The sequence below is a fragment of the Brassica rapa genome, chromosome A08, assembly GCF_000309985.2.
Source record: "Brassica rapa cultivar Chiifu-401-42 chromosome A08, CAAS_Brap_v3.01, whole genome shotgun sequence".
NCBI classification, from domain to species: Eukaryota; Viridiplantae; Streptophyta; class Magnoliopsida; order Brassicales; family Brassicaceae; genus Brassica; species Brassica rapa.
Genome location: NC_024802.2, coordinates 15,818,571 through 15,831,573, shown reverse-complemented (window position 1 = coordinate 15,831,573; position 13,003 = coordinate 15,818,571). Strand labels below are relative to the sequence as shown.

The 13,003-nt window shown below is 37.8% G+C and overlaps 3 protein-coding genes across 3 annotated transcripts; all 3 read left to right on the top strand.

Moving 5' to 3' along the window:
- Positions 1-5,196: 5,196 nt before the first annotated feature.
- On the top strand, positions 5,197-5,610 carry LOC103834944. The gene has a single exon (XM_033278104.1). The coding sequence runs from the start codon at positions 5,197-5,199 to the stop codon at positions 5,608-5,610; it is 414 nt and encodes a 137-aa protein (XP_033133995.1).
- Position 5,611: 1 nt separating this feature from the next.
- On the top strand, positions 5,612-8,118 carry LOC103834943. Its single transcript, XM_009111035.3, has one exon. It carries the CDS (start codon positions 6,935-6,937, stop codon positions 7,898-7,900), a length of 966 nt encoding a protein of 321 aa, XP_009109283.1. The 5' UTR covers positions 5,612-6,934; the 3' UTR covers positions 7,901-8,118.
- A 1,954-nt stretch (positions 8,119-10,072) lies between these two features.
- Positions 10,073-12,771, top strand: LOC103834941. Its single transcript, XM_009111032.3, has 6 exons — positions 10,073-10,840; positions 10,929-11,061; positions 11,274-11,377; positions 11,454-11,625; positions 11,703-11,843; positions 11,927-12,771. The coding sequence occupies exons 1-6, from the start codon at positions 10,749-10,751 to the stop codon at positions 12,548-12,550; spliced, it is 1,266 nt and encodes a 421-aa protein (XP_009109280.2). The 5' UTR covers positions 10,073-10,748; the 3' UTR covers positions 12,551-12,771.
- The last annotated feature ends 232 nt before the right edge of the window (positions 12,772-13,003 follow it).

Below are 13,003 nucleotides of genomic sequence, written 5' to 3'. Positions count from 1 at the left end.
TATGATGAGACAAGACCCTATGCTATATATATATATATGCATGTGCATGGCAAGTTGAAACAAGCAGATTAACCAAAGAATAAGAAAACAAAAACTCAAAAACACAAAAGATGGCAAATATGATCGTTCAGGAACAATTCAGATGTACAAGTTTACCTTCAAGATCACATCCAAGCACGTTTGGTATCGAAGGAACTCTTAGTAAGGTAGAAACGATAAATGCCACGACAAGTTCGTTCGAATCGATCTTGATGGGCTTGGCTAGTTTGGAGGAGCTCTACGACTGTGTGGAGGAGTTTCTGAAGATGGGTTCGACACAACGTGTTATGTCTTCAGATGGATCGGAGTTCGTGGAGGAGATGCTCGATGGGTCACTGAGACTAATGGATACATGCAGCGTCTAGAGGGACCTCATGGTGGAGACTCAGGAGCATGTTCGTGATCTTCAATCATGTGTTAGAAGAAATAAAGTAGCCGGAGGAGGAGGAGATCAACTCGATGTCGCTGTCTCTGTTGGGATAAGCTTGAAAGAAAAGGAAACTTGAGTTAGAAGTTATCCACCTAATCCTACCGAGTTATGGAATATAGGAATACTAGTATGTTTAGGAGTTATCTAGATATACTACCTATTAAGATTAAGAATTATAAATCTCTATATAAGAAGATGCAAGTGTGTTGCATAGCTTATGAGTTTAGAGATTGAGCTTAAGTTTTGAGTGAGTTTCTTGAGCATTAATAAAGAGAGTTATTCTTTATACAATCTTTGAATTCTATATTTGGTATCAGAGCTTAGGAAGAGATGAGTAGTGATATCGTTACCACAACCGTGAAACCTAAAGATGGAGCATCATCCTCTATCAAGTGTCCCATGCTGAATGCAACAAACTATACAGTGTGGGCCATTCGAATGAAGATGGCGCTTAAGGTACACAAAGTGTGGAAGGCGATTGATGAAGAAACAACTACAGGAGAGAAAAACGATCTAGCCATTGCGTTATTATTCCAGTCAATTCCGGAGACACTTATCTTACAAGTTGGAGAACTCGATACAGCAAAGAAGGTTTGGGAAGCAATCAGAGCAAGGTACGTTGGTGCGGAAAGAGTAAGAGAAGCCCGTCTCCAAACATTGATGAATGAGTTTGATCGTCTCAAGATGAAAGAGACAGAGACAATAGATGACTTTAGCGGCAAACTAGCAGAGATTTCTTCAAAATCAGCGGCTCTAGGAGTAAGCATGGAAGAACCAAAACTTGTTAAAAAGTTTCTGAGTTGTCTTCCACGAAAAAAATATATCCATATTGTAGCTTCACTAGAACAGGTACTGGACCTCAACGACACCAGTTTTGAAGACATTATAGGCCGACTTAAAGTCTATGAAGAGAGGGTACTTGAAGATGAAGAACCGCAAGAAGATACAAGCAAGCTGATGTATTCAAGTTCTGAAACACAACCAACACAACAAAATCGTGATTACAATCAAGGATTTCGGAACAGAGGACGTGGAGGAAGATCGTATTACATAGGACGTGGTCGAGGACGATATTATGGACCTAGAGATCCATCGCGTGTCACATGTTATCGTTGTGACAAGATAGGTCACTATGCTAGTGATTGCCCTGATCGTTTACTTAAACTACAGGAAACTCAAGAGAACGAAGGAAGTGACACACAAGATGCAGACGAGTTGATGATGCATGAGGTCGTCTACTTAAACGAGAAGAACTGTCTCCCGGAGAAATATCATAATAACGGGGATAACAAAGACATGTGGTACCTTGATAATGGAGCCAGCAACCATATGACAGGTGATAGAAGGTATTTCTCGGAGCTTGATACAACTATCACTGGGAAAGTTAAATTTGGAGATGATTCGCGGATTGACATTAAAGGAAAAGACACCATATCATTCATAGACATGAAAGGAGAAGCAAGAAAGATGACGGACGTATACTTCATACCTAACCTGAAGAGCAATATCATTAGCCTAGGGCAAGCAACCGAGGCTGGCTGTGATATACGGTTAAGAGATGAATACCTAACTATGCATGACCGTGATGGGAAACTTCTTGTTGAAGCAAATAGAGCTAAGAATCGCTTGTACAAAGTACGAATGGGTCTTAAGACGTCCACCAAACTACACCTAACAGAGACAAGTGAATCAACTCGTTGGCATGCTAGACTGGGGCACGTGAATCACGCAACAATGAAAGCTATGGTAAGAAGAGAACTCGTTACAGGTATACCAAGCATTCATGTTTTAAAGGAAATCTGTTCATCGTGCTTACTTGGAAAGCAAGCAAGACATGCGTTCCCACAAGCAACGACTTATAGAGCAACAAGAAGGCTCGAACTCTTGCACGGCGACTTATGTGGACCAATAACACCAAACACATTCAGTGGGAACCGGTATGTCTTTGTTGTCATCGACGATCATTCTAGATACATGTGGACTATGTTGCTTAAAAACAAAAATGATGCATTCGAGAAGTTCAAAAAGCTAAAAGGTGTAGTAGAGCAAGAAACAGAGGAGAAAATCATAACTTTCAGGACAGATAGAGGTGGAGAATTTGTGTCATCAGAGTTCAGGTATTTCTGTGAAACCTCAGGTATTAAAAGACACCTCACAGCCCCATATACTCCACAGCAAAATGGAGTTGTGGAACGTAGGAACAGAACTTTAATGGAGATGGCACGAAGCATATTAAAACACATGCACATGCCGAATTGCTTCTGGGGTGAGGCTGTGCGACATGCAACATACCTGATCAATAGAATAGCTACACGCTCCCTAGATAACAAGACACCATATGAGGTTTATCGTGGAAGGAAACCAAATCTTTCCCACTTACGGATCTTTGGGTGTATTGGCTATGCAAAAACAGAGAAAGCTGGACTTAAGAAGTTGGATGATCGCTCTCGCATGTTAGTTCACTTGGGTACTGAACCAGGCTCCAAAGCTTACCGTATGCTAAACCCTGAGACACGAAAGATAATAGTAAGCAGGGATGTTATTTTTGATGAATCCAAAGGGTGGAACTGGAATGAAATCAGTACAGAAGGCGGTGAAGAGTTTGTAGTTTCACTTGGAGATTTTGGCAACCATGGAATCAGCAGAGACGTGCAGAGAGATACAGGAGGTAGTGAGAAAGATAATGTTGAAGATGTTATAACAGAGGAGGAAGAAACGCAAGAAGAAGAAGATACGTCCGAGGTAATAGCGTTAAGAAGAAGTGATAGACAGAGCGTAAAACCCAAGTATCTCGATGACTGTGTTAACCTAGAAGATTATGTGTTACTTGCGGAGGAAGAAGGAGAGATGTTACTTCTAAGTCTTAATAGCGAACCAAGAACTTTTGCAGAGGCGTGTGAGCTAAAGGAATGGATCACAGCGTGTGAGGATGAACTCCGTTCTATTGTCAAGAACAAAGTATGGAGCTTAGTACACCTTCCGAGTGGTGTAAAGCCGATTGGATTGAGATGGATATTCAAGATCAAGAGAAATTCTGACGGCTCTATCAACAAGTACAAAGCTCGTCTGGTTGCTAAAGGGTATGTACAACAACACGGAATTGACTTCGAAGAAGTATTTGCACCAGTCGCAAGATTAGAAACTATACGTCTACTCATTAGTGTGGCAGCTACAAATGGATGGAAAGTTCATCATTTGGATGTAAAAACAGCGTTCTTACACGGAGAACTAAACGAGATTGTTTATGTGACACAACCTGAGGGCTTTGAAGTAAAGGGAAGTGAAGGAAAAGTTTACAAACTTCATAAGGCCTTATATGGATTACGGCAAGCACCAAGGGCCTGGAACAACAAATTGAATCAAATTCTTCAAGGTCTAAAGTTCAAAAAGTGTTCTAAAGAGCCAACGGTGTATAGAAGAACCGTAAACAATGAACTCTTAGTGGTTGCAGTGTATGTGGATGACTTATTTGTCACAGGAGCGAACGCAAGGATCATAGGAGAGTTCAAGAAGGAGATGGCTTCAAAATTCGACATGAGTGATCTTGGTCGGTTAACATGCTACCTCGGGATTGAAGTTGAGCAGTATGAAGGAAGAATTACTTTAAACCAACGACGCTATGCGCTTAAAATACTTGAGGATAGTGGCATGAAGAACTGCAACATATCACACATTCCAATGGAGCCAGGAATGAAACTCTCGAGAGCTGATGATGAACTATACATCGATGCTACAACTTATAGAAGGAACGTTGGATGTCTCAGATATCTTCTACACACGCGACCAGATCTGTCCTTTGCGGTAGGAGTCTTGTCGAGATACATGCACCAACCAAAGGAGTCACACGGTGCTGCGATGAAACATTGTTTGAGATATCTCCAAGGCTCAACATCGTATGGTTTAGTTTTCACCCGTGCAGCACCAGAAATACCGAGACTAGTTGGATATAGTGATAGCAGTCACAATGTGGATCCTGATGATGGAAAAAGTACTACAGGACACATCTTCTACCTTGGTGAAAATTTGATTACATGGTGTTCACAAAAACAGGAAACTGTTGCTTTATCTTCTTGTGAGGCTGAGTTTATGGCAGGGACTGAAGCAGCCAAGCAAGCCATATGGTTACAGGAGCTGTTAAGTGAAGTTACAGAGCAACCTTGCGAGAAGGTGGTCATTAAAATCGACAACCAGTCTGCCATTGCCCTCTCTAAGAACCCAGTTTTTCATGGAAGAAGCAAACACATACATTCAAGGTATCATTTCATAAGAGAGTGTGTAGAGAAAGGTCAAGTGAGTGTGGTGCACGTCTCAGGTGATAAGCAGAAGGCAGATATATTAACCAAGGCGTTGGGAAGGATTAAATTCGTAGAGATGCGCTGTCTTATCGGTATTCAAGATTTGAGTAAAAGAGATTTCAAGCTTAAGGGGGAGAATGTTGGGATAAGCTTGAAAGAAAAGGAAACTTGAGTTAGAAGTTATCCACCTAATCCTACCGAGTTATGGAATATAGGAATACTAGTATGTTTAGGAGTTATCTAGATATACTATCTATTAGGATTAGGAATTATAAATCTCTATATAAGAAGATGCAAGTGTGTTGCATAGCTTATGAGTTTAGAGATTGAGCTTAAGTTTTGAGTGAGTTTCTTGAGCATTAATAAAGAGAGTTATTCTTTATACAATCTTTGAATTCTATAGTCTCAAGCTATGTCGGACTTAGAAAAAACATGAGAAAAGAAGCTAAGAAGCTTCTAGGATCCTTGAAGAAAATTGATGGTGGGTCAAGTTCATATGATAATGAACATCTTGTGGCGGTAATAGATGTGATGAGACGAGTAGTTTCGGTTAGTGTCGTGGTGTTGAAGTCGTTATTAGTGTTCTTGCCCGGGACACAAAGTAACATGAAGACCAAGCTGGCTTCGTTACTAGTTAAGAAGAAGTATAATCATGATGCGACCTGCAAGAACGAGTTGGAGACATTGGATTACGCTATTTGCGAAGACTTCAGCTCTCATGATGATCTACAAAAGAAGCTTGTGGAGGTTGAGGTGTGCATTGGTGGGTTCGAGAAGAGTTTAGAAGGGTTATTTCGAAGGTTAATAAGAACACGAGCCTCTCTTCTCAACATAATCTCTCACTAGGTTTTACAAGTATACATTCGTGGGCATTCTATTTTAGAGAACTTGCCTGAGGCATGCATTGTAAAAGCATAGAAAGATTTTTGTACACTCATTAAATTGATAAATGTAGAGAAAATTTATAAAATAGAACCAACATTGGTGTTATAAACCCATAGATGTTACGAATTTTGAGACATTCACATTCACTATTTGCTATTTAGTTGGGCCTAACTGATATAGATATGAGCACAAGTATGTGGCGTGGACCAAACATATATGCAACAGAACACTCTTGATATTTTCTTTCACTTGCTTCCTCATCTAAAACGCAATTTGCATGAGCCCAGTCATATTAACATAGCAGATATGTATAATTGTATCGTCAATATAATCATAATAATATAATTATAGGTTTTACGTGATTTACGTTACTTTTATCAAAAGATATCATTAATCAAATCTGTACCAGACTACACTCTACACATATCTGGATTCGTATCATAATATACGTCATACTTCATTACGAATTTTATATAATCAGGAAAAATTTAATAATATCTTTAAAAAATTTAAATGTTGGTATAGCTAAATCACTCATTCTTTCGTCATCCATTGTATCAAAAGTGCCTTCACTTAAATTAATTTATATACATACATATTGATTCTTAAAGAGAAACTAAAGATTCACAAATTCAAACCAAAAGGCTTAAAGACTCTAAACCTGATCAACAGAAAACCTAATGGACACGCCTAAATTCATGGTAACGTAATTGGTGGTGAGGTGTGACGGTGTTACTTAAGGGAGGCATCGTCCATTGCGTGGGACCAAAGCATCCATGCAATAGCATATCCACATATATATCATTTAATAATCTAACAAAATCTTGCCAAGATCTTTCTTCTGATTAAATTCAATCGAGACTGAGGTACCCCACAGTCCCACACACACAAAATAAATAAATAGCCTTACAAAAATCCAACGATGATAAAAGCTAATTAAATAATGACAAAATATTAAAGGATCGTAAATGGACGGTGGCTTCGGTACATGAAAAGAGGTGTAAAAAGGTTTCGGTTTCAGTAAATCGAAACCGAAACATCGAACTTCGTCAAGGATTCAACTAAAATTCAAACATATAGCATTTAATGAGTCTTACGTGTTCTGGTCCTCCTTAGTGAAGTACCCATACTCACTTCACATGGTCTTCACTTTAGTCTAATTAGATAGGCCCTACCTCATTGACCTTTATGTCACTGAAGATGTGTATTTATATAAAGTATAAACCCTTACTAAAGTACCAAACAAGCATAACTCAAAACCCCCATTTTATCATTATTACTTGAAATGTATGCGTCTTCATTGTCTCCAAGACTTCATAAAGCATACAAAGCTAGATGTGTTAGCTTACCGGTTCGGTTGCATCCAAGTGTTAGGAGGATTCAAGAAGTGGTCTCCAGGGTTAGAGCTTTGGGGTCGTCTTCGTTGGAGTCGAGGACGATGGTCCGTGACGGTCTCTCCGGTCTCACAGAGATTTATAGATGTTTAAGTGAAGATCTCTTCAAGTCTTCTTCTGAAACTCAACAAGCTCTTCTTAATAGTGGCTTGATGGATGAGCTTCTTGAAGTATCGTTGAAGTACTTGGAGGTTTGTGGAGGAGCTAAAGACGGTGCGTCGAGGATCAAAAAGAGTGTTGTTGAGCTTCAGTCAGCTTTGAGACGGAGCAAGAAGGGAGGTGAGTTTAGCCTCGAGGGTGACGTTGATGCTTACCTAGCGACGCGCAAAGAGATCAAGAAGGAGATCAAGAAGTATATGGTGATGTCGAAAGAGACAGAAGCGTGTTTAGAGAGTAGTGTTTGGTGTGGTGGTCGTGATGATCAAGACATGAGTGCTTTGGTTAGAGTGATGCAAGAAACAAGTGTGATCACTTGTTTCGTCTTACGCACCGTATTGTCGTTCTTGTCGTCGCCAAAAGGGTTAAAGAGTAAGAACCATCATCAACACAAAGGTTGGGGTATTGTTATGAAGCTTGTGAAGAAAGGAATAGATCATCATCATCATGAGAAAGAGTTTTCTTGCCTTGAGCTTGAAGCTATGGAAGCTGAGCTTGGGAAGGTCGTTGTGGTGACGACAAGGGAAGATCAAGAAGATGAGAAAGAGATAAGTGAGGAAGTAAGTGAGATGATTCAATGTGCAGTGGTTAAATCGAAAGATGTGGAGGCAGCCATGGAAGAGCTCGAAGAGGGACTTGAAGGATTGTTCAAGGTGATGATACAAGCTAGAGTGTCTCTTCTTAACATCCTATCCACTTAAAAAAAAATAGAACCAGAATCGAGCTTCTTGCTCTTGACCAGATCAAGTGGTTTTATAATCTTGGTTTGGTATTTGTTTTCCTGTGTGTTGAAAGATAGTTTAGACATGCATCCATGTATTAGAGGATGTGTGTTGTTGTAACTTTGTAAACTCTTCATGCGTGAACAACTCTTGTAAAGGTTTAAATATCTATTAGTCAAAAAAGGTTTAAATATCTATAATTTTTCGCTTACGAAGAGGAATGTAAAGAGAGACGAATGCTGATCAGTAATTTTAGTTAGTATTTTTCATAAAAAGCAATTTAATTATTGCAGAATCGTTGAAATAATCAAAAGGATAAAGACCATCTCCAGTTAGGCAGTGGCCGTCTCTTTTCAGAGCTTTCATTATTAATAAAACATTGGCAAAAACAGATAAGGAATGGAGAAGAGGTCAACACTGAAGAGAGAAGGTTGAAACGATTCTTCATAGAAAACGATGCTGAAATTAATGGAAAAATAAAATATAATTAAGTATAAAATATTTTTTTTTGTTAGACATCTACAATAGTTTCAACACTCATTTCATTTTTAACACCATTTTTTTTATTTTTAACATTCTATATCATCTTCACTTTCTATCACCTAATTCATTCAATACTCTCTTTAACTTTAACTTCTACAATGATTTGTTTAAAAAAATTCAACATCATACCTACTATTTTAATTCATATATTTATCATTTACAATATAATAATTACAAATTAATAATTTGATTGTAATTAACTTAAAAGCTAAAATAACATGACTTTTAATAATTTTATTTTATTTATATACCTATCTTATTTTTTTTAAATAATACTAACACTAATATTATTTAAAACAATTAAAATAGTTGATTATCATCAAAATACATTTTTTTATTTATCCAAATGAAATGAGAGCAGTCTTTATTTATAGATTATAAAAAAATATAAATTTGATATAATTATTATTTTTGAAAAAATAATTCTATTATAAAATAAATGAGTTTGAATTATTGAGTGAAAATAAAAAATTAAAAATTTGCCTAATAATTTTTTCTACTTTGATCGTGCCATGTGGCAAAGCTGACCAACAAAAATATTTAAGCTTTTGAAAATTTACAACACCATTGATGTTACATAGATTCGTTTTAGAGTTTCAACACCTTCGTTAGAAAAGGTGATCTAGAAAATGATTTTAAATTTATAGTCATTAGTGACCCACATTAATAAGAATATTTTTAGTCAACTAAGAAGAGAATCCTTCTTGGCATAAATCTTTTTGTTGAATATCTCAAAAATAAAAAGAGATTTATTTTTCTAAGTTTGTTACATAGTTCTCACAATTTTTTATGAGAAGTTGATCATGTAATTTATTTATTTGCTGGAGGAGTAGGGCATTCGCAATAACAACCGGTACCAAAACATAATTCTTTGCATTCTGGCGTACAAAAATCAAACCCTCCTAGTGGTTTAACCGTCGGCATTGAAGCTTCGAGATCAACCGAGGGCAGAGAAGTTTCTTCGTTTAACATACGTTTTGCCTCAACACTCTGGACTGTTACAGATACCATCACTACAACACATGATAATAAACATAAATAACGCAATCTAATTGTTTTCCATCATTAACTTAGAGATTCTTTTGATTTTTTTTTGCATATTATGTAAAATAAATAAATAAAAATTTACCCAAAAATAAATAAATAAATACAACTTTGAACTTACAAGCTAAAGCTAAAAGGACGATGAAAGCAGACTTGCATGCAAATTTCTCCATTGGTTTGTTTTTATCTCCTGATAATCTTCTTGGAAAAATACAAAGACAAATGTGAATAGATCTATATTCTGGACAATGTATATTTACACAATTGGAAAAGTGTGGTGATGTTGAATTTGAGTTCGGTCAGGTCAGTTCGCATAATAAGAGACAAATTTGATGGTGGTTTATTTCAAAAGCGTTTTTATTGATCAGAAGATACAAAGGAAAAATAGGATGGTACTCGTCGGAGTTAGCCGGAAAAGTACAAATCAGCAAAAAAAAAAAAAGTAAAAGTAAGCAAACCTTAATTTCTAGTCGTTAGTCTCTATGTGTTCAAGTCTTGATCTTTTTCTTATTGCCTTTTGTCTTTCTTTTATACACAAACTCCTTTTCTTTTTGCCCAAATCGATTTGCTCTAATGAGCTAAATTGGGCTTAACGGCGAAGTGATTGGGCCAAGCCTTTGGGTCTTTGTTTTGGTCGCCCAAGCTACGAAGCCGAGCTGGTGACTCATGAATTGTAGTGACAAGCCATTGAGCCGATCTCATGATGCCGAATTGAGACGGTTGAGCTAACTTAATGTGCCGAATTGGCAAATCTTGTGAAAGGGTGTAGTCCATTTCCAACAGATAAGAACAAAAATTCATGTAAGAAAATTAATGTTATCTTTTGACCATAAAAATAAAATCTCCAGAGAGATCATAGACTATTAAATAGTCAAAAAGGAATCCATAATTTCTTAAAATAAAGATTTGTATAGAAGATCTTGAAAATATTAATAGCCCACGAGAAAAAGTCAGCCCATTACATAAAGCCCATTTGTATAATCAGTAAAACTAATCATGATAAGTCTTTGCTTTATGGCGTGAGATTAATGAGTGAGTAACGCGTGTCTAAAGACACAACGGCTATATTTAAGACAAGGTCAAAGGTGGTCTCGGCTGTGAGTTCTTGTGGGACCCAAAAGAGCGTTACTTTCCTATTAGCATTGAATACCGTTGGCGTTACAACACTCACACCATTGTGCCTTCTCTTTCTTCTTCAGTCATCGTGCTTCTGTGTCAGAGACGCGGTGGTGGTGATAAAATGACGGCGGCCGGAGTAGCATCGGAGAAGACGAAGAAGCTATTCAAGCTTAGTCTCTCTCTCTTCCGTCTTGGCTTCAACTCCTCCAAATGGTACTCTCTCAATAGATTTATACATTCTTAGATTCGTAACATAAATCGATCAGTTTTGATGAACCTTTTTGTTACTTGTTTTGTCTAGCAAAACGGCGGCGAAGATGGCTGTAGCTCGAATAAAGCTTTTGAGGAACAAGAGACAAGTTGTGGTGAAGCAAATGAGACGTGACATTGCTCTTCTTCTTCAGTCTGGTCAAGATGCCACTGCTCGAATCAGAGTATTTCACATTCTCTAACTTTCTCTTACAAAAGTGTTCGTAGTGTAATGGTTGCCAAAGAGAATTGGTTGTTCCCCTGTGCCAGGTTCAAACCACACCATTAGTACAAAAAAATATTCTTTCATTAGGATTAATATCTAAAGATTGATTTATATTTTCTTTTGCACAAGTTAACTCAATTCAATGAAGATTTGTCTTTCTGATCAAATCAGGTAGAGCATGTGATTAGGGAGCAGAACATACTTGCGGCAAACGAAATCATTGAGCTTTTCTGCGAACTCATTGTTTCAAGACTCGCTATCATCACCAAACAGAAGTATGTTCACATGTCAGTTTCAACTCTTTTACTTCAACGTAATATTAAATTTCTTTTACTTGTTTTTTTATTATAGGGAATGCCCTGTGGATCTCAAGGAAGGCATTGCTAGTTTAATCTTCGCTGCGCCTAGATGCTCTGAGATTCCGGAGCTTGGAGATTTAAAAGACATCTTTGAGAAGAAGTATGGAAGAGATTTTGTATCTGCTGCTATTGAGTTGCGTCCTACCTGTGGGGTTAACCGGATGGTAAGTAACATTCTTTTGTTTCTGGTTACTTAACGTGATGTGGACTGACGTTTTGACTCTTTGTGTGTGTGTTGTAGTTGGTTGTTAAGCTTTCGGTTACGCGTCCCGAAGGAGAATTCAAACTGAAAGTCATGAAGGAGATTGCAAAGGAGTTTCAGGTTGATTGGGATACTAAAGAGACAGAACTAGAACTTCTCAAACCTCAAGAAGAAACCATTGTATGTGTCTTTTTATCTCTCTTTTTTTTTTTTTAAGTAGAATCAGAATTTTAAAACATGTAATATTTTTCTTGTATGAGCAGGATGGGCCACGTGCGTTTGTCAGCGCCTCAAGCTTACCAGTTGAACGTGCTTCTCAAGATCCCATTGATCCTAGCATCAACACGCATTATCATGGCACTGAGTCAGCGGCTGAAGCAGCAGCTGAATTAGCCAAGCAGGCGGTTGAAGCAGCACAAGTAGCCGCTTTATTAGCTAAAAGAAGAGACAACAGCACCAAGGAGGATCATTATCATCTAGGTTCAACAAGACATTCCCTAGATTCTGAAACAAGCTCCTACTACGCCAAACCTTATGTCAGAAGACACAGCTGCAACAATCCGTGTGTAAATGAATCTGACCACAAGGAAGAATCAGAAGCAAAGGAAGCAGTGAGGAGGAGACACAGCTACAACTCTCCACCACTACCTCCTCCTGCAACTTCTGAGATCAAGTTTGATGAGTCAGACTATGAGGAAGAGACAGAGCCAGAAGAAGGATTACTGCAGAGTCGTGCTTCTTCGCTCCCACCAAACCGAGCACCACCTCAGGCTCCTCAGTCGAGAAGGGACTCAAGCGGTCACCAAGTTCACCCAAAACTGCCTGACTATGATACTTTGGCGGCACGTTTTGAAGCAATCAGACACAGTAAAGGGCCATTGATCTGAAAGAAACTTCACTTACTCCTCCTTTATATATATAAATAAATAGAAATAAAATCACCTTTTGGATTTATGCAATTATTGTATTTATTACTTTGGTTTAGTCATTGTGTATGAAGAAGAAAGAAGCATTATGTTTTTATGTACTGAAAGTCATTGTGCAGATTTATGCATTGCTCTGCTCATCGTTTATGTAATAAATTTAGCATAAGGGAAGTTGATAACGAGAGGACAGTTCGTTTCAAAGGTTTATAAGATGGACTAAGAGCTGGTGTAATGGGTTTAGGTTAATTCCTTGGGAGACAAGACACTCATTATGGCTACAGAGAGTTGTTTTACAGTGACCATGATGACTGATCAAAAAGTAGTTTACTATTGGAAATATGGATGAAGATGTTAAAGTTTTCAAGCTTAATGATGGTGGTATTATCAATATCACTTCCCAAAGTTGTTTTCATA

Bases quoted from the DNA above. Each gene is read 5' to 3' on its own strand.
- LOC103834944 (XM_033278104.1), top strand. From the start codon at position 5,197: ATGAGAAAAGAAGCTAAGAAGCTTCTAGGATCCTTGAAGAAAATTGAT.
- LOC103834943 (XM_009111035.3), top strand. From the start codon at position 6,935: ATGTATGCGTCTTCATTGTCTCCAAGACTTCATAAAGCATACAAAGCT.
- LOC103834941 (XM_009111032.3), top strand. From the start codon at position 10,749: ATGACGGCGGCCGGAGTAGCATCGGAGAAGACGAAGAAGCTATTCAAG. The intron at 10,841-10,928 runs GTACTCTCTCAA...TGTTTTGTCTAG, and splicing joins GGCTTCAACTCCTCCAAATG to CAAAACGGCGGCGAAGATGG. The intron at 11,626-11,702 runs GTAAGTAACATT...TGTGTGTTGTAG, and splicing joins CCTGTGGGGTTAACCGGATG to TTGGTTGTTAAGCTTTCGGT.